The sequence below is a fragment of the Styela clava genome, chromosome 4 (assembly GCF_964204865.1).
Source record: "Styela clava chromosome 4, kaStyClav1.hap1.2, whole genome shotgun sequence".
Taxonomy (NCBI): domain Eukaryota; kingdom Metazoa; phylum Chordata; class Ascidiacea; order Stolidobranchia; family Styelidae; genus Styela; species Styela clava.
In genome coordinates, this window is record NC_135253.1 from 3,297,340 (window position 1) to 3,318,054 (window position 20,715).

The window sequence follows — 20,715 nt, forward strand, 5'->3', positions numbered from 1 at the left end:
AGTAAGCATAGTCAATTAACCTCAACCAAACAATCTCGATTGCGTACTTTGTTAGGCCAATGGTTTTGAGCAGATGAGCATGAAGGTTAAGCATTAATAACTCCGACATAGTTGCTTAGCCAAACGGCATTTCCGCAGTGTTAGGGCAGGGTGATCACACACTAGAGAAAAGTTTTGCTTAGGCCATATTTTTCTTTTATACGTGAGTGTACCTGCTAATTGAACAGTATTCACACTTTTGTATGAAGTAAAACATTCTCATAATTTTTATAGCTTGCCTATCTGCGCATGTGATGTTGATAAACAAATTCAATTCATCATGCAATTTTATCGAACTCGAATGGCACTCGATTCGATATAACTTGAAAATCTGCTAAATAAAATAGTCTTTTTAAATGCGATTCTCAGATTAATCTAACCAATCATTTTTTTCGGTTAGATCACCATCTTATTGCGGACCTCATTTTATCAGTCCTCTCCCTTCTTGTCTGATTTTCTTCTCATCGTATCAAAATTGAAATTTAAAACTCATTCTCATTCTCCATTTACATTCTTACAAATAGAACAATTTCTGCTATACCATAGGCGAACGTTTATGTATATACTAGTTTAAGTCACATCAAAGACAGAATTTCTTAGTATTGTGTACATCATGATTACTACGTATTGGTATAAATAAATAGTTCATCAAGTAACAAGACAGAACCGACCACTGCACTAGTGGAAAGACAAAAATTATTCATATATTTGGGTTCAGACACAAAAAGTGGTACCGGTAACAACTTCGAGGCAAGTGCATAACATGTAGAATCTAGCAATAATTTGAAAGTTGAATGTTTTTATTTTATAGTGGTCCAAATTATAACGGCACATTGTAACTGGATCATTAGTTACCGTTCATCTAGAATAATTGAACTATTTGCAATGAACTACAAACGTCTTTTTGATTGCTTTTTTCAGCTTTATTCCACATAGAGTTTTCGGGGAGGGTCTCTTCGACGGAATTCACTATACGCAAAGAAATACATTTACATTCAATAATATTTATCAAAGCATTCTTGATTGTCTTTATTATAAAACCAATCTCTGAGTGAGATTGCTGGTCGAGGAGACACTTTGTCGTCAAATAAAGGTCTTGGATGATTTGCTGGATCGAAATTATTATTATATATATCATCGTGATTTATTCCGTGTAAAGCTCTGCAGAGATGACAAATTCCGTCAACTCCCTTGTGTTTAGGAGCTTTATTTATATCCATCTGATGCCAACTGTAAATAACGAAAAGTTGAATCATGATTACCAGCCAAAGCCATATAGTTTAAAAGCAATACTATAATGCAATTTTGATACTGCTGTTTTTTTGCTTCCAGATTTTTGAAACATTAAAAATATGATATGATAAAGAAACAATTTTTTTCCAGCGGCATTTACATCTTACGCACGTATTCATACGAAGCAATAATGCCAAAATGTTCATTCATTTCAACAACTGTATTTTACTACTAAAAGAAATTTTGCATATTTTAGTGTTTTTAGTATACCAATAGTTTTAAACAACGTATTCACTTACAAATCTTTGTACGCAAGTTTGTTCTTTTTGATGAGAATTTAATCATTTGTCGCATTTCGCAATGCGACAATGATTAGATTTTCATGCGTAGTAACAAAAATTACCTAAAATATTCCAGATATGCTGTGTCATTTTTATCCAAATAATTCAAATAATCAACAAGGTCTTTCCATGAATTGAAATCTTCAGCGTGAATGAATGATCCGTTGGGTGCAAACGCTAAATAATCTTCTTTCGTTGCTCCCCAAACGACGGGAACAGTAAAGGACCATAATGCATTCTTGAAAAACTTTTCTGTTATATAATCTTTACAGTGATAGGAATTTTCCAATGAAAAATAAAACTTGTACTTTCGAATTTCCTTGAAGAATTTGTCATTTCCTCTTCCAGCGCCATCAGCAAAGATCCCGCTTTCAGGAAAGCATTTCCCGTAGCCTTCCAATTTGTATCCCATATTCTTTATTTGGTTGACAATATCCATTCGATGTTTTGCAACAGAATTAACGTCGCAGTCTGATATCACAATGACAGCAGTTCTATTTTTTTTCTTTAGTAATTCTAACGGGGATTTATTTCTTCTTTGATTCATTACATATCCGATATCCCAATCGATATAAAATTTGTTGTAAAAGTCGGAATCTCGTCTGGTAAAATATTCAGTTTTATTATGAACAATTTGAATAATTTGTAAATAGGTGTTAAATTCAAATAATGAATAAAATTCATCCAACAATTTAGGATGTTTCAATTCAAGTTTGTCATACAAAATCACTTATGTGCATAAAAGTGCGGTTTTGAGCATGACAGTAATCTCCTTGACTATAATTAGGCTAAATTAAATGCGATCTTAATATTTAAAAAATAAACAAAACTTCTACAATTCATATGAGACCCAATATGTCCCAATGTTTTGTTGTTTTATTTTATTAATTGGAAAAGCTTTTTACAACATCTGGGAACACTTGAATGATTTTGGGACTTCGTGGTAATAGATTCAAGAGTTCCTCTTACGTTTATAATAATATTTTATTTTTTAAAAAGGCAAAGGTTTTGGCACTGTTTTGCTCTACACCCTCTCAGCGCAACATATCTTTAGTAGAAAGTTGTATATCATTTAGTTTCATTTAGTATTCGACTTACCTATGTGTTAAAGATGCATTAAATTCGTATTTATCCTCATAAAAAAGGGGTCGATGATATCGGTAAAGAACGGTAGAAGGAGATTCCAAACTCCAGAACACATAAATATGCTTTGGATTTCTGAAAAAGGCTTGGGTTTAGTCCTGTATACATAGATAAAGTCGTTAATGTGGCTAAACTATTTACGTAGATTAATTATCTCTCAATCAAAACCCATCTCCATAAAATAAATCATCGCATTGGGTACATTACCTCAAATTAATTTCTCGGAGATTGAGCTCTATTTAATTTATTGACAGTAACTCCAGTTTCATCTATGATTCTTTTCTCAATCATTAATGGAATCTTTTCAAGTAACTAACCTCTCTGCAAGTGGTGGCATCGTTTGTGGTGAAATTCCCTCAAAATAAAAAACAGCAGCTCCTGTTTGATCGTCTGATAGCTGTGAAAAGTATAGACTCACATGTAACAACATCAGGATATCACAGAAGAAATGATCAAAAGATTAACCAATTGGCATGCAAAGTTACTGACTTGAAAGTATATAGTAAAACATATAGAAGTTTCCTGCTAAACATGCAGATAAAACTATAACAGCCGTATATCATATAATGAATACCACCTTTCTATGTTACATAATAGTATTAGATATTTTCAAAGTAAGTGCAAACCCTTGATCTGTTGTATGTTATTTCACAGTTTCCACATTCTGCGGCATTCAATTGGCCCCATTGTATCATTCCGTACCACATAACAATAATCTGTGTTACAAAATAATTACGTATTAATTTTTTTGGACAAAAAACAAATGAATGGCATAAGCAATCCTCAGAGTACCACACCAGTACTTGGGTGCCACCCCAAAGTTGAAAGCAGGCTCACATCGCTTGCACAACCCTTTTTTTTAAAACTTTCTTGAACCGCTTTGTAAGACTATTTGCATGGGTCATTTTCAATTTATTATGCTCGTCAATCATTTGGCTGAAAAACTTCACTCGTGGCTCTTTATAAGCGTATGCTTGCGTTCTATTCAGTGAGATGATGCTAAATAAGGATTTTGACCAATTTTTGCCAATTGCTCAAATTTGTGAATGAAATTGTGCTGATGTGCTCATATTGCCGTTCAGTAGTGATTTAAAGATTGTTAGAAAAAAAGCTGTCGCATTACAGTTGAAGCACGTATTTTGTTAGAAATAATGAAAAATTGTAAACAATAATTGAGAGAGGAACCCCGGATAAATTTGAGTGGTTCAGCTATTTTACGTATTCAGTTCCAAATAAAGATCTGATTTTCTACTATGCAACAATATCTAAAGTATTGATAAAAGCTTGCACGTCAAATGTGGTAATGTATATTCTGATAAACAAAAAAACCTTTTTTTCTGTGGCTTCCAGCAATTTCTGCTTCAGAATAGCATCCAGATATGCTGTGTTCAGAGTGATTTTTTCTCGCCGTGCTTGCGTTGTTACCATATGTGTTGTAGACGTTGTTGAATCTATAGCCTTGTTTTCAGTAATATTGTTATTCGTATAAGTTTCGCTGGTGAATGATTGTTTCCTTCTCAATGTTGGTCTAATTGCCGTAGGCCGGAGCCCGAGTGGCCTTATTGCTGTTGTCCCGGACCCGAATTGTTCGATGCTGTACTTAGAAGTAGTAATGTTACTCAAAGGCCAATTGTAGGTAGTGATAATTATGGAGATGGCGACGCCAACAAGAAACCCCCCTATCCGATTCATCCATATTTTAGAGTGTGTTAACATTGTTGCAAATGTTCATGTAGCTGTTTATATACTATTTGTTTTCCCGTCCTTTCTGTAAATGGCAAAATTATTTTGGAGGTTTTATTTAGTTTGGTTTCAGTTCTCCTCGTACTTGCTTTTTTCCACTCAAAATGCAAACATGCAGCACGTCCGGTCTATAGTTACGTTAGAGCAGCGGTTCCCAACCTTTTTATGTCGCGGCACACTATTGAGCTATTTGAATATTCGCGGCACATCTATCACAAAATAGGAACATATCCTACTCTTGAAGCCATTTAGCTATGAAATATTAAAAAAAAAACATAGAAGATCAGACGAGAGAAATTCTATTCTTGTTAATACGACATACCCTGTATTTGAAATGGATGGTTAATAGTTACCAATATTATACCTGTTTTCTTACAATAATGTACACGAGACCAACTTTTGGAGCACCTCACATTATTGTAAAAGATGTGTGGCTGCACGGGTAATACGTGACGCTAATACGCTTTGGTTTTTCTCGCCCTTTCCCGTTCCACGTTACGCCTTATTATTATCACAAGTATTTTCACTCTTGCACAACCTATTTCATTTTTGTTACAATTGAATAGGTTTCTCCCATTGCCAAAAGCATTCAATAGTGTTATTGTCGGCACTTGCGAGAGATATGAAAGCCGTAACAAACCGTATTTCATGACAACAATTATTTATGATCGCTAAAAACACTAAATAGGTTTAAAGTTGTTATCAATTATTTTTATCGATGGACGAATCTTTCCACGTCATGAATTTTGTGCAAGGCCCGAGCATAATTTGATGGCAAAGATCGTAGCATTTACTATGTCGATACGTTCATTCGACTTTTCAGACCGCAGAAGCTATCCAAAAAATAACCGTTTCTGTGTTCGAGATATGAAATAATCGTCAATTCTACCACGCTTTCGTGAAATAGTGCATCAGTGTTTATGCTACCATGCCAGATTACTGGCATGATTACCGATCGCAAGGGTGAAATAAATAGAATATTTTTATCGAATCGAATATTTGGAATACTTTTAACGAATTGTCGAATATCAGGTATTTTTAATACACATACAACGGCCATCCAAAATTTATTCTGATTTTTATCTTTCACTCCGTTTTGATCTTTTCTCCTCATCGATTGTAAATTAATTGTCCCAATTTTAAACTAACAATATTATCATTTCTGATGTCGAATGCGGATATTTATAAAGACGATAGTTGACCTTCTTATGATTTTACTTTCCTATTGTGTCTGTTTTATTTTCGTATTAATTAGTGAATAAAAACCCCGCGAAGTCATTGCGTGAATCCCGAATGTTATTTTGAGTTCGAATAATAATTCAATAAATCGGCAATAATGACAATTCTACTAGTCAAATATTAACTCTTGGTCAAATTTAGAAAAAATTTTGCACAATAATTTGTTACCTTGTTTGACATATTTTTAATTTTACGAAATTGTATTGGTCCTCATCATGCAAAACTTAGAATTAAAACAATACCCAAATACGACTCCCCAAATTTGTCGTTTCTGTTTGTTAGCAAAAGCCGTGGGGTAATTTTCGTGGAATCCAATAGATTGGAATCACTTGAAATAAATTCAAAAATGAAATCTCTTCGCGGCATACCAAAATATTTTTTCGACACAATATTGTGCCGCGGCACACTGGTTGGGAACGACTGGGTTAGAGATTGCTTTGTCACTGACGAATAATACAATTACAACGTTGAAACAGTACGCGTGATATTTATGACGCCGAGTCTCATGTGGAAATAATTCAATTCGTTCAATTATCTAAAATAAAACAACTAAAAACAACAAAAAGCATTGGAGACCAAATCTTGGTTATGTAATGAAACGGTGGACGCTATTTTAAAATATTGTCAATCTCACTAAAATCATTACGTACAGTTATAAAAACCTGTCTTGCCTGGTGCTTCTTTCGCCTTATATTAAATACTGTATTGTGAAAGTCAAAAATCTTTTCGTGAAGACGAGATTTCAAGTGATATTTCAATACATCCGTACGACTTGATCTATACAATATAACAAAGGTTAATGTTTTCTTTGTAAATATCAATCTTGGTTATATTGTATAGATCACGTTGTGAAGATTTACAAAGCAAATATTATCAGTCTCAAGACTGACGCCAAGACGCACAAACGGCTCAAGTTCTGCTACGCTGTACCCGGAACCATATCCTAAATATCTATACCAGTCATCACAATAGATCACAAAATAATATATTTTCTCCTGCTAACAACTGATCAACTGATCAATTTTGACCCCAAAGTATTATATATTCCTTATTACCCAGACATGATCAGATATCATCTAACCAATTTCAATAAAATCGACTCTAAAGTAATCGAGGGTTAGCAGTATAAAGACGTTTTTTTTATATCTAGTAACATGAATCAATTTATGATTTTTCAACACTTTAAACTACAAAATAAATCGAAGATTTATATCAATCGCGGACGTACTTGACTTTGTACCTAGTTCTCAAGTTTTTAGAACTCACAAGCAATAGAAATACTGTTGACTCACGAATAACGTTTACTACCAACTGATATTTTGTTACGTTATGTACTTTGTGGAATGTTACCTCGGATGACCTTGCAGATCTATACCGAATGTGTCTAATATTGAATCTCCGCTCTAGGAGACCCCTATTATCAGTCGTTCCGTCTGCCGGTCTATCTGTGTGTTTAGCCGTAGCATCTGAACTGCTATATAGACCGATCTGGATAGAATTTGTGACGTGCGTTATGATGTCACCCTAGTTGTGCGTTTCGTCGAAAGTTCGGATGGATGTTCCAATTCCATGGCATCAGCGAAAAAACGCGCCAATCGTTGAGAAATTTTTAGTATTTTACAATTTGTCGCGATAATCTCGTGAACTACCTCAAAAATTAAAATTCCGTAATCGCTTCCCCCTGCAGAAGTAATTACTCTTTCTAACAAACCATTTGTCCGTGTGTGTTAATGTTTATAATGTGGTTTTTAGCTGTAATAAAGTACAAAATGTGGCTTTTGGTCACTGATTGGTTGGCCACCCCAGGGCTACAGTATATCACTCACGCGAGAATGTCCACGAAACGCGCAGCGCTTAAAAGAACGGGCAGTTTTGATAACCCGCCTACTTAATCACGCTGCCGTTATAGATCCGAAAGTTTCTATGGATAGTAACGATGTGGAAATCCTGAGCGCCTACCGCCTTGCTTTGAATAGAATCGTACTTCGTTTAACGCCACGTTTTCCAATAGGGTAGGAAACTTCACTTTGTACTTTCGTGCAGTAATATTATATTTCGTACTTATTTAATATCATTGTGATGCTCATATAGGCATTATGAACTAGTTCAAATGTTCAAAAGTCAGAGTACAAATTGCACGTATTACGAGCAAAGGTTCCGTTAACGATTGAATAACAAATTCAAATAGAGTTTTAAGCGAAGTAGGGGAGGAATTCGGAGTGGGTGGATCTTTATTTTGCCTGAAATTATAATATCAAGGTTCAGTGTCTCGTGTGTTGTGCAATTATTGCTGATCAAAAGGAATGCAACATCCGGCTATATTACGACACGACTGATTACATAGGTAAAATACCACGGCTATACTGAAACAATTTGTCACGAAAAGATATCGCAATTAAATTTTTCACTGATGAAACAGAGAAAATTTTTCTCAGACAAACAAAAATTGTGAAACTTCGGTGAAAACTTTGTCATAAGTGAGATGATTACGAAATCGTCGCGTTCTTTGGTTGAAGGAAGCTTTAAAAAGGGTGTATGTTGAAGGCTTGTGAAGTAATAGCAGCATTATTTTTCAACAATGAAAGTTAACAAATCAGCCTTTCGCACACGACCAACGGACAAGAGTTTGTATGCTGTCTTAAGACTACGCTAAATAAGGCCAAACATCGAGTCTCTCACCTCTACAAAACAGTGGCAAATATCCAGCACAAGTGAATGAATATGTTTCATGTCCCCTATAGTGAAAGATTCAAGTGCAATTTCAACAAATATATTAAGATTTTCCTTGTTATTTTTGGGCTCTCCCGTAGCATGTGCACCAAGATGGCGGACACCGGAACGTATAGCAAGTGTACCGGGTTCAGGTTTAGGGCAAAATTTTATTCCAATTTTCTTTATTTTGGTTCTATTACAAGTTTAGAAACTAGCCAAGAGACTCCCGCAGTATTTGTAACTGAAATTATGGCCTAATCCTATACTGGTACATATACTACGTCCCAGTGTCCGCCATCTTAGTGCACATACTACTGGAATACCATTTTTTGTATATCATATTTTGTACCTAATTTGTTGGTTTGCGGCCCGCGTCGTCAATAGATTTTAAGAAGTGGCCTGCGACCTATTTTGAGTTGGAGACCCCTGTTTTATTAGTTGCATTTTTGGTAACAACGTAAAATAGCATGTCTTGCTATATGTACAGACTCTGTCTAACTCTAAATGAACGTTCTTACCTTGTCTCACACGGTCTTCTATTGTTTTAGAGTCAGTGGACCTTTTCTAGCCCAGTGGCAACCAATCGAAGTTCGATGGACTGCATGACTTAATACAAATCTTCAATCGCACACGTTGAGACGTGGCCGTCACGACTACTAACACACATTTCTCTTGCAAGCAACATTCAAGGAATAAGGACAGTTTGTGCAATTTGACGTTGTAAGCGTTGCGACCAAGTATTCGATGAATTTATTTAAATGAAATATACAAGATCAATTTTAGACCGAATAAAACAATTTTCAGTAGACGTATGATTGCCGAATAAACATAGTGATACTTTAAATATATATTGACTAAACAAAATACAATAATTCAATTACTATTTATATGGTCGAACGCAATATTTAATTTCTTTCAAATCATCTAGTACCATTCAAACCAGATAAACATATCGACTAAACTCGATCTAATCTGGACATTATATTCAAATGTTGCTGAAATTCTGTCTCCACATAATCGCCATGTCTTTATCTTACGCCGCTATATAGCATAATAATTTTGTTCAGCACATTACACGTAGCAACACACGACACGTTTTATATATTCGCTATCTATACAATGGTTTTATCGAGCACAACTTCCACCGTTTCCGTCGCTATATCTCTCCAATTCATTGCGTTTCCGTAACTTCACTATAATGCAACTGTGTAGCATGTTGCAACAAAACATCGTTTCAGCACTGATATACAGTGTTGTGAGTAGGGATGTGAGTATTAGAATAATTTTTCGGGGGTTGATTATATTTAAGAAGTTTTACAAATATGCCACATCCCATACATGCTTCTGTAAAGTACCAATTTAATATGAATATAATGATAATATCATTTCATTATTTTTTATTGAACAATGGTCTGCGATGTTTTGTAATCATTGCCCCTTTAAAAATTATGGCGTAATGTTTAAAGTTTAGGTGAAATTTTTGTTTTCATATAAAATAATGTCAATAATATTTATCAAAACATTCTTTGTTGTCCTCATGATACAACCAGTCTCTAACGGAAATTGCAGGTCGATAAGAAACGCCGTCATCGAATAAAGGCCTTGGATGATTTTCTGGATCAAAATTAGGATTGTGAATATCATCAAAGTTAATTCCGTACAAAGCTCTGCATAGTTGACAAATACGGCCAATGCTTTTGCAACCAGGGACCATATCTGGATCCATATTGTGCCACCTGCAATGTAATTTAAATGTTGATATTATGCGTATATTTTAAGCAACTAGCTCATAATGTGCACATCTGGGATTTGGTCTTCATTTGTCATGATTAACTGAATGAATCAAAACTATTAGCCTTTTCATAATTCAAAACGTGATGTACAAGGTGATAATAAAAGCTACGATAGCGTATTCAGGAATAGATATAATCCTTCATGCAAGTAGCAGTGTGAGGACGTGTCGGGGTGTTTGTGTAATGGTGTTTATAAAAAATTGCAATTTGTTGTAATTATTAGTCCCGCGAGGTACTCTTGATTAGCCTAGTTCTGTCGCGCCACTGTTTCCGTGCTCTAGATCTGTTTACTTACAGTAAGGTGTGTTCACGGTGTTCTTAGATTTTACAAATCCAAGCAGAGGTGTCGAGGCATCTCTTATAACAAGGGTGGTCTAAATTGTGGTTAACGGGATACAGCACACTGCTATGGATCAATAATTGCAGTAAAGTTCTCGTAATTACGTGTCTAAGTTTTGTTCTGAAACTACTGATAAAAACGAAGTGAGAAAGTAGCAACTATAGTTATGAGCCGATAGAAATAGAACTATCAGAAACGATTAAACGAGATACTAATGTACTATGTAAAAAGAAAAACTCACTGGAAGTACTCCAAGTAGGCAGTGGCGTTCTGATCTAGATATCTTAAATATTCAATAAGTTCATTCGATGTCTCGAAATCTTCTGCATAGATGAAAGATCCAGCTGGTGCAAACGCAAGATAATCTTTTTTGGTTGCTCCCCATACTACTGGAACAGTATACGAATGAAATGCGTTTTTGAAGAACTTCTCAGTAATATAGTCTTTACAGTGATAAGAATTTTCGAACGAAAAATAAAATTTGTAAGCACGAATTGCGCGAAAAAATTCTTGTGAATCCCTTTTTGCTCCATCCGCAAATTTTCCCTGTTTAGGGAAGCACCCGCCGTATCCTTCCAATTCGTAACCTTTTGCAATGATTTTTTTTATTAACCTTATCCTTTGTTTTGCGACTGAATGCTGAGCACAATCGGAAACTACAACAAGAGATTTTTTCGTTTTTAATTTGAGTAATTCTTCCGCTTTCGGGACGTTTCTGCTTTTAACGATTGCCATAACTGAGTTGGCCGAATACAGTTTGTCAGGAAAATCTGAATCTCTCCTGTAAAATTATAAGTGTATAATAAACATAGTTATTGCGTTTAAGGAAGTAAACAACTCCAAGTTTTGCTAAATATACATGCCTAATTTGTAGGCTTTCAAATCTATTGATTTAGTTAGGCTCATTGTTTGGTCCATTCCCACCACTCCATTCGGTTTGCAAACATTGTGTTGGATATGCTGTTACCAAAACGATAAAAAAATTACTTTTGACTCCAGACAGACTACAATACTGTTACTCGGTGGTCTTATGTCAACTTTGTTGTTTGCTTGCTTCAAATATTACCGGGATAAGTCAATGCGAGTATTTACTTTAAAACGTACCTATAAGTCATCGTTGCGTTGAATCCATATTCATCTTCGTAGCGCAAATTTCTGTGATATTTGAAGCGCACGGATGAAGAAGATTCCAGAGTCCAGTAAACATACAAATGATTGGGATTCCTGAGTAACAGAATACTTTACGTGAATGATTCATAGACATATAAATTAACTTTGAATAAAAAGGGATTTGTCAAACACAGACGAAACCTAAAATGAATGCCCTTTTCCCTGGGTTTCGCAAATGACGTCAGCCAACAGTTTTGAAATAATTTGATTTAAAACATTACAAATCAATGAATTAGACAATATTTGGCTTTAAATACGAACAATGAGACAAAAATAAAGTTATCAACAGAGAGGTGTGTGAGTAATGTGTAAGGTGGTGTGTTAGCACGCACAATTATATTGCTATTGCGGACTTCATTCACATTCGAAACCGAACACATTCTAGATAGATAAACACACACAGTAACAACTCATAACAGCTAATGTATCACACAGTACACGTGATAAGTAGTGAACTCAAAGTCACCTTCAGGCATGAACGGACACAGTTCAAAGATATATCACATCCCTCCAAACTTTAATAAAAAAAAAATCAACACAAAAATTAACATCGACGCACGACAAACATATGAAGATCTGATATCAAATTATTAGATTCAGCACACAAAGGTTTTAGATCAAGTCTTTACACAGATAAATATCGATATCAACTTCATTAAATACAATGCAAATACAAGATACATTATTTTCAGAATACAGTTAAACAGTCAATACTGAAATTCGTCCCATATGAAAATCTTCAAATCTACTTGGCACTTTTGGACATCTTCTAGGACAGGGGTTCCCAACCTTTTTATCTCAATTTCCCACTTCCGATTAGGCTGATTTGTTATCTCCCATTACATATGGACTTATTTAAAAAGAATAATTTTCCTGTCAATAATAATTGGTATACAGTATATGACTTTCTATGATAAAGGCTTGCAATTGGTGTAAAGGTTAAAACTCCATGAGATCATTCATCGAGCCGTCTAGCATCTCAAGACAGTGACGATTCGTGTAAAGAAAATCAGTGTTAGTCATCGAATAGAACAATTCAACGCTTAAAATTACAAAAAAACGCATTAAAGTTTACATTATATTACACCGTCCATATCAAACCTCCTGTTTCTTTTTATATGATAGACAGGAAGTCTGAATCTATTTTTGTAAATGCGCATTGCTATCCGACAAGGAGATCCGTTCATTGTTGACGCCGCAGACTTGCTCTGCAGAATATCATCACACTCCACGAGACAAAGTTTCATTTATGTCCCACCGATGTTATGGAACCTCTTGCTATTCGCAGGACATCTACAAATGACGCAGTCAATATCTCTTTTGAACTCATTTGAAATTGCCCATGTTGTCGAATCTCATCCTGCTTTTATTTTGCATTTTAGCCGAGCCGTAGCCGAGATGACTATGATCGTACTTTATTTTTACATAAGTTATTACCTTTTATTAACAATTTAGCAGAATGAAGGGACGGGTCAAATATTTGTTCATCGGAGCGCGTGCCTACCCAATATCTCTGAGACAGACAATAAAAACTGTTCTCTTTTGCAGCTCTGCAACGAAAATCTTCTTGCGTAACGTTTAAAGCATTGGTGTTCGTTCGAGACATGTCTGTGAGGTTGTTATCGGCCGACCAAAGATCAAAATGAGTTGCGTAGCACGATCAAAATATCATGCCCAGCAACGTGATATTTTACTAAAGTTTTAATTAATTGCATGGGAATCTTTTTCCGCCTCATGGCATATGTTGTGATTTACATTGTGTAATATTCAATAATTGTGTTGTTGTGCGTACATTTTTAGAGGAGCATTCAATTTCCCATCTGCAACCTCCAAATTTTCCCCCGGTTGGGAACCACTGTTCTAGGACGATCTCTCTCTAACACTTGGAACAGGGGGAACAGAAGAGTATGTACTTTCAGCAATAGCATCTGCTGTTTCATTATCAACATTCAAATTAACAGTATCATCAGTAATATCATTATCATGTAAAACATCTGTATCAGTGATATTTGTAAAACGCTTACGAAACGTACAATCATTAACTTTTTCAACAAGAGAAGTGTTTATAGTTTTTCTGCCAATATTGGAACTTCGAGCAGTAATCATAGAACCTTTCACATTTATAACATCCATAGGCTCAGGTCTACATGCTGAAGAAAGCTTATTGCTTCTATTTTGTCTCATGATCACAGAATCACCAACATGTATTCGTTCAGTCGGCTTTAAACAATAGGACCTAATGTATTTTATGTAACGGAAGTGGTGATGATCCGTCCTCGCGGGGTGTTGGACCAGCGACACTTATAATATCGAGTCTGGAGTAGGGCTGGGGGGTTTCGAAACACTGTTTTGATTTGATAAAAATATGAAAAACGTCTTGTGACGAAATTATTTCAAATGCGTATGGATTCCACTGGTTCAAAACAATCTGTGGCACCGGTCGCAAGTAATAAATGATATACTGAAATTGATCCAGTTAAATGATAGCGTGATAATAAAACATTATCTCAATTTGTCACTGATTGCCCTAAATGATCTAACAGTTCCGGCAACCTCCGGTCAATGTTAAAGAGTCTCTTCGACCGCAATCCATGCTTATAGAGAATTGAGATATGGCTAAACTGGAAAACACGTGAACGAGGTTGTGATTATGAAGGAATATACTGCTTCATGACTGCATGACATAACTATTTAGGCGAAAGTGCTACTTCCATCTGATGTTTTTGAACAGTTAAACAGTTTTCCTTCATTTACACGTACAAGCTTGTACTGTTTTCATATTCTTTTCGTGCTATTTGGTCACTGTTTGTTAATCAAGCACAAACCTTTGCGGAAAGAATAACTTGTATGGGGTTCATCGCATTATCATTTCATATTCTCAAATTAGCTTCTTTAGCGAATTTGCTAAAGTGACTTTCTATATTTCAGCGTGATGGCCCAAACCGAATACTTAACTATTTAGAATACGTTCTAAAAGGATGATCTGAAATATACTCTGGAATATATATGGAATGGATATAGGCTGCATTTGTTCATCCCTCCTAGAATGCTAGATTTATTGTAAATGTCACACACCAACAATAAAATGACAAAAATTTGAAAGCCACTTGTTGTCATGGATGCTACAGAGGCGTTGCAAAATTTGGGGGGGGTGGGGGATCAAGAATCGAAACCAAAACCTTTTTTTTTTACGACGACTTCTAAAACAATCGCCGCGATCACGCCACTCCTTTAAATAGCCGACTGTTTCTGCGGATAGTAATTTTTCTGTTGCATGAAATATTCAATCCATCGCCGATGCTTATGTTGAAGAAAATTTATGATTTAAAGAAGATACCGGCGTGCAGGCGTTTACGGCCTGAATAGCACGTCGCACTGACGAAAACAATCGGCGATTTCAACATAATCCGCGTTTGTCGTCGGACTTCGTTTTCTATACGATTGTGGCGCCGTTGTGGTGCCATAAACGTTTCCTACATGCGAATGCGATTTTAATGTGATAATGAACGACTCCACGACAACCATCAGCCATTGAATATGAGTTGGTTGTGATAGTAGGCACCAGGCGTGTCTATGGGACATTTTCTTGTTCCATGCCATCTGAGGATAATTAAACTATTATTAAAATGGGGAACAGAATACCGTTTGAATATAATTATAAACTCGAGAAACTTCACAGAATATTTTAACTGCTTTCAATGTCGACTTTTGAAAACTTCACATGTTCTTCAAAAAACAAATCGATCAAATTAAATTCTTCATCACTCAACATCTCAACAACACACTAACACGAGAATATCGGTCAGAGACCGAAGACTTATCGATCGAAAGTTAGGGGATCAATCGCTAATTATACGACATAATTCGCCCTAAATGAATAGGCCTTTGGTCCGAGATATGATGAATGCACATGCAAAATCTGGAGCAGATTCAATCTCGCTTTCGTGAGATATCGTGTGCATCTAACAGACATACACACAAAAGACAGACATACAAATACCTATCAACATACTTACCGATTAAAATCGGTAAGTAATAAGTCTATATCGACTTCGCAGCGCAAGTTTTCAAAGTTTTATCAAATATGTTATTTTTCAAATTTAGGCTTGCACGTAATTTACGGATTTACGGAATTACGTAATTATTTGGAGTTACGGAAGGGAAGTTACGAATTACGTAAAGTCGTAATTATTGCATTGAAACGAGCTTTCTTCAAAGCAGTCAATTTCGTCGATTGCGAAAAATGAAAGCTTAACAAGTAGAAGAAGTTAGAGTTCCGGTATTCGCAGCCGTTTTTCTCTTTTTTCTCTCTCTCTTGTTACGTAGGTGAAGGAAGGCATGACGCGTTGCCATTTACTAACCTATTATCAACTTATCTGGCATGGCCAATGTAAATTATTAACGTAGTTAAGGGGGAAGAACTGAGTAGAGCCGTTTGACGCCAACACACCTGGTTTTAACTTAACCGTAGATAAGGGATAGAATTGCGTTGAGACCGATTGACGCCAACACACCTGGTTTCAACTTCTCTCGCATCTTATCTAGCATGGCCATGGCCAATGTACATAATAACTGTAGATAGGGGAAAGAATTGTGTTAAGACCGATGGACGCTAACACGCCCGGTTTCAACTTCTTCAGGTGAAATGACTAATGAACGCAGGAGATCAATCTATCAAATATGGTCTACCAAACATTTTTACCCATTTATTACTTTTATTCATTATTTACTTGTTCCAGTTTTCCGTTACTTATGGTATATATGTTCCGCTTTTATTTATTATTTACTTGTTCCAGTTTTCCGTTACTTATGGTATATATGTTCCGTTTCTATTTTATAGTCACGCGTTTAAATAGTGGGAATTCCCCACCAAGTGTGGATTAGCAATGCTTAACCATTCTTTATTGTTGATATCAACACTTGATATATGAACATGGAATATCATACTGTTTTTGGCTGTTTTATTTCAGACTTGGGGTATAAACAGGAAAATATCCATAAGCTTTCAACACGACGATCTTGTGAAATTTAACGAAGAGCTTTCGCGACGAACTGGAACCAAATAAGCGAAAAGAGCGATTGATCACTCGCGCCAATACCACGCCGTGATAATTAATGTCGCGCTTATCAAATAGCAATATGACGACAAAAGAGAGATTGCGTAATGAACCAACGCAACTTCGTCTTTTCGGCATCGGTAAAACGATTGAGACGGCAGAGAAACAACAAAACGATGGATTCCTCGCGGACCGCTAAAAATTTAACTGCTATCATATATAATCAAATATGAGCCAGTGTGCTTATTCTGTGCGAGATCCATTTTCTATTACAAAATCTTGATGTTCTGTTAACGGTTTTATCGTTATATATCAGTCCGGACTTGGCCTTGCTCATGATGTTTTTCACAATTCCTCGCAATATTTCGGCCATATATGATTTACTGTCTTACCAAATGCAGCAACTTATTTTGATTTATCGTCGACTTGAATAACACCGGCACTCGACCAAACTTGTGTCAATCTTGGCCGATAGGATCGCCGACTTGAGTTAGCAAATAAATGTCGTGAGTGTAAAATAAATGTCACAAAATGCATTGTTTTGCGATATAACTTTGTATTTTCGGAGAAGGCATATCATATAAGTTCGGTATTTAAATTATACGCAAATAAATATTATTTGATCTAAATTTATCGCAAATTATGTTATAAACATTCAGTCCGCGACATGATTAAATATAAAATGAAGCATGGGGTGCTCCCGAAGTATGCGAACCAAGATGGCGGACATCGGAACGTAACATGGGTAACACGTTAGGGTTAGGCGATAATTTTTTTCTAATTTTCCTTATTTTAGTCCTATTATCAGTTCGAAGACTAGCCAAGAGCTTCCCGTAGTATTTATACCTAAAATTATGGCCTAACCCTAACCTAGTACACATATTACATTCCGATATCCGCCATCTTGGTTCGCATACTTCGGGAGCCCCAAGCATGGTACTCGGAATATCGTCAATAAGTCGACATCAATAATTATTATTATAAAATGATAACAAGGCAGTAATGTCGGATAATGCAGAAAACGCTCCAAAAACAGGTCTTCGTGGCGAGGAAATCGCAAGTATAATCAAACGAGAGAATACGCTCGTCGTTGGTTAATAAACTAGAAACCCGTAATTTTTATTCAGTACGAAAGTCGATTTAAAAAAACTATCGTTTCCATAAATATCCGTATACCAGTGTCGGTAATGATAAAATTGATCGCATAAAAATGGGACGGGTAATTTGCGAAGGTGATAAAGGAAAACCAAAGCTAACACAAAAGACAAAAATCAGAATAAAATTAATTTGAATTCACTCCTTACGTAATTGATTTTGCCGTGATTACGGAAGTGATTTTTGTCAATTACGTGCAAGAAATCTCAATTTACTCTTACCTCGACCTTAGCGGAGGCATATTTTCTGGTGTAGCACCGGTAAAATACACAACGACTGCGGCTGTTTTATTGTCAGATATCTGAAATGCATTTATAAAAATAAATTATAAACACTATTGAATTTAATATATAAGAATATTTATACATAACGGGGAACAAATTTTCTGAAATGTATTTGTGCAAAATACTTTTAAACTATACAGCGCTACAGATTATTAGACAAAATAGGCTGTTGACTTGCCATTGTTCTATTCAAAGTAACTTCGCAATTTCCACATACTCCGCCAACCACTCCACCTTTTAAAGGTATACCGGCTGTCCATATCACGATAATCTGAAAAAAATTTAATGAAATTTTAATATGAAATGTTTCTGGTAGGCCTACATGATCTAGTTAGGGGAAATGTTTAACTACTCTATAGAGTCAAGTGGAGTTGTTCTAATAAAGATATTTCAGTATCTCAGCATCTCATTGCATTTCAGTATTTACTCGCAAGTTTGGTCACAAATGACGCTATATGAGTCTACTTTGCTTCTAACTGATTGCTCGCGATCATGATTATATTGAAATATTTTAAAGTTTCCGATTGACTAAAGTAGTTTTTTAATAATTCGGCCTAATAGAGCCTCGAATCAACCTGCAGTCGATTTTGCGACGAACTTATTTCCAAACCAACGTTAGACTCAATTTGGTAATTTATGTTGATATGTGTAAATGGAAATATTAAGCTGATTATTTCGTTCAAAAATGTGAAAAATCAATAAATAGTAGCTAAACACAATTTCGACCAATTTTTATCCTTATGTAGTTTGGTTTATAATGGAAGGCAATATAATATTTTAAAGAAGCCAAGTAACTTAACAATTAATCAGATTCGTGAGTTGAAAAGGCTACCTTTTGATTTTTATGAAAAGCCACATGTCATTCCTTATAATACAAAACAATCCCAAAGATATATTACCATTTTAATCATTTAACTAGTAATATAGGAATAACCTTTTTATCTGTCGCTTCTTTGAGTCTCTCCTCGAGTTTATTTTGTAATACAGTTAGGTTGAAATCTGTTCTTTCCTTTTTAGGCCACTGCTCCGTGTATTGGATTTGCAATGTTGAAGTTAATTCTGTCGAATTGACCGGCATAACAAAATATTTCGAGTAGTTTTCGTACAAACAATTACGCGACACAGCTAATATCCAAATCACTACCCCGAGTAAAAGGGTCAAGAAAAGAACAAACTGAATTGGAAATTTTCTGGAGTTTGACTGCATTGCCAGACTGATAAAAATATCTCGTGAAATTCCGTGCCCTTCTTGGTCAATATTTGTTCAGATCAGAAGTATTTAAACTACATGCTAGTAAATATATTAAAACACGCTGGATAAATGAGAGTGAAGAGGTTGGAGTTTCTGCCAAAATACCTGTTTGAAAGTATCTATTATAATAAGATGATATTTTACAATCTACACAAATCTCAATGACCCCCTCCCCCCTAAAACGAAAATTATACCAAAATAATGAATCGAATTGAACTCAAAACGACATCTATACGTACACCATTATATGAATGAAACTGTCAGCGATACAGACAATAAACATTAAGTTCGCTACTTAAGTAATGTAATATACTGGACAGCATAAAGGAAGGAATCGAATCGAGAATAAAAACAATTGATAATTTTTCCTTGTTAAAGGCGTGTTGCTTGGCCGTGTTTGTTTTGAAAAATCTCTGCCACTCACCACAATGCTCGTGTGTATTCCGCATAACAGTTTATATTTTCAAAATGACTTTTTTCCTAAATTTTCGTCTCGTAAGCACAACGTCTTTTTGTCTAATTTTTTAGAATCAGTAGGTTTCAAATTTTTATAGTCGCGACATCTGATCAACTCCAAATATCTTTGAATTACTACCATCTAATTTTAAAAATTAGATTACATCGTTATCTATTAACTAATATTAATAACATCAAGCAACAAATCTCGTAAAATAAAACTAAAGCAAAACCATAACTAGAATAGACAATGATTAACTCGCAAGTAAGTTGCTGTTTATTGTTCGAGATTATAGGGGCGAGGAACAATAGTAACGAGGAAACAAAATGATTTGTTCATCTGCAATACTTTCGAGTACAAAAACTCTAAATCTTAACCCGTTTTCATGATATTTTAGCAACATCAACCATCTCAATATGTCAGTACGTATTTCATCAGTCATAATTTGAGCCTTTCAACTCGAATCACCTCATTGTATTGGAAGAAATTTCAGCCACTTCTCCCATTTGGATTTTATCCTTTTTTAATTGCGACAACCGAATGCCGAACTTAGGGATTTGTTTTTGAGTCAAGTCTATGCATATTTATGATTTCGGATTCAATATCGAGTCCACTTCATTTTATTACCAAGCCCTAAATTAATTCCGTTTATACTAATTGTAATCTTCTATATTTACCTTCACCTGCGTACAAACAATGTTTAGTCCAAAATGTGGGATAAAGCGTTTCATGTAATTTTTCGCCAGTGACCACACCG

The 20,715-nt window shown here is 35.3% G+C and overlaps 2 protein-coding genes across 2 annotated transcripts; both read right to left on the minus strand.

Annotated features, from left to right (window-relative positions):
• Nucleotides 1–577: 577 nt before the first annotated feature.
• On the minus strand, nt 578–5,584 carry LOC120326255 (alpha-(1,3)-fucosyltransferase fut-6-like). The gene is made up of 6 exons (XM_039392514.2): nt 4,086–5,584; nt 3,383–3,472; nt 3,074–3,153; nt 2,712–2,831; nt 1,676–2,215; nt 578–1,269 (listed from the first exon to the last, which is right to left on the minus strand). Exons 1-6 carry the CDS (start codon nt 4,470–4,472, stop codon nt 1,035–1,037), a joined length of 1,452 nt encoding a protein of 483 aa, XP_039248448.2. The 5' UTR covers nt 4,473–5,584; the 3' UTR covers nt 578–1,034.
• A 3,409-nt stretch (nt 5,585–8,993) lies between these two features.
• On the minus strand, nt 8,994–19,563 carry LOC120326228 (3-galactosyl-N-acetylglucosaminide 4-alpha-L-fucosyltransferase FUT3-like). Its single transcript, XM_039392484.2, has 6 exons — nt 19,184–19,563; nt 18,428–18,520; nt 18,187–18,266; nt 11,688–11,807; nt 10,825–11,364; nt 8,994–10,186 (listed from the first exon to the last, which is right to left on the minus strand). Exons 1-6 carry the CDS (start codon nt 19,454–19,456, stop codon nt 9,952–9,954), a joined length of 1,341 nt encoding a protein of 446 aa, XP_039248418.2. The 5' UTR covers nt 19,457–19,563; the 3' UTR covers nt 8,994–9,951.
• Between the last annotated feature and the right edge of the window lie 1,152 nt (nt 19,564–20,715).

Excerpts from the sequence above, each read along its gene's own strand:
- LOC120326255 (XM_039392514.2), bottom strand. The coding sequence starts at position 4,472 with ATGTTAACACACTCTAAAATATGGATGAATCGGATAGGGGGGTTTCTT. Across the intron at positions 2,832-3,073 it reads ATGCCACCACTTGCAGAGAG|AAATCCAAAGCATATTTATG; the intron begins GTTAGTTACTTG and ends AGCCTTTTTCAG. Across the intron at positions 1,270-1,675 it reads GCATATCTGGAATATTTTAG|TTGGCATCAGATGGATATAA; the intron begins GTAATTTTTGTT and ends CGTTATTTACAG.
- LOC120326228 (XM_039392484.2), bottom strand. The coding sequence starts at position 19,456 with ATGCAGTCAAACTCCAGAAAATTTCCAATTCAGTTTGTTCTTTTCTTG. Across the intron at positions 11,808-18,186 it reads ATGCCTCCGCTAAGGTCGAG|GAATCCCAATCATTTGTATG; the intron begins GTAAGAGTAAAT and ends TCTGTTACTCAG. Across the intron at positions 10,187-10,824 it reads GCCTACTTGGAGTACTTCCA|GTGGCACAATATGGATCCAG; the intron begins GTGAGTTTTTCT and ends ATTACATTGCAG.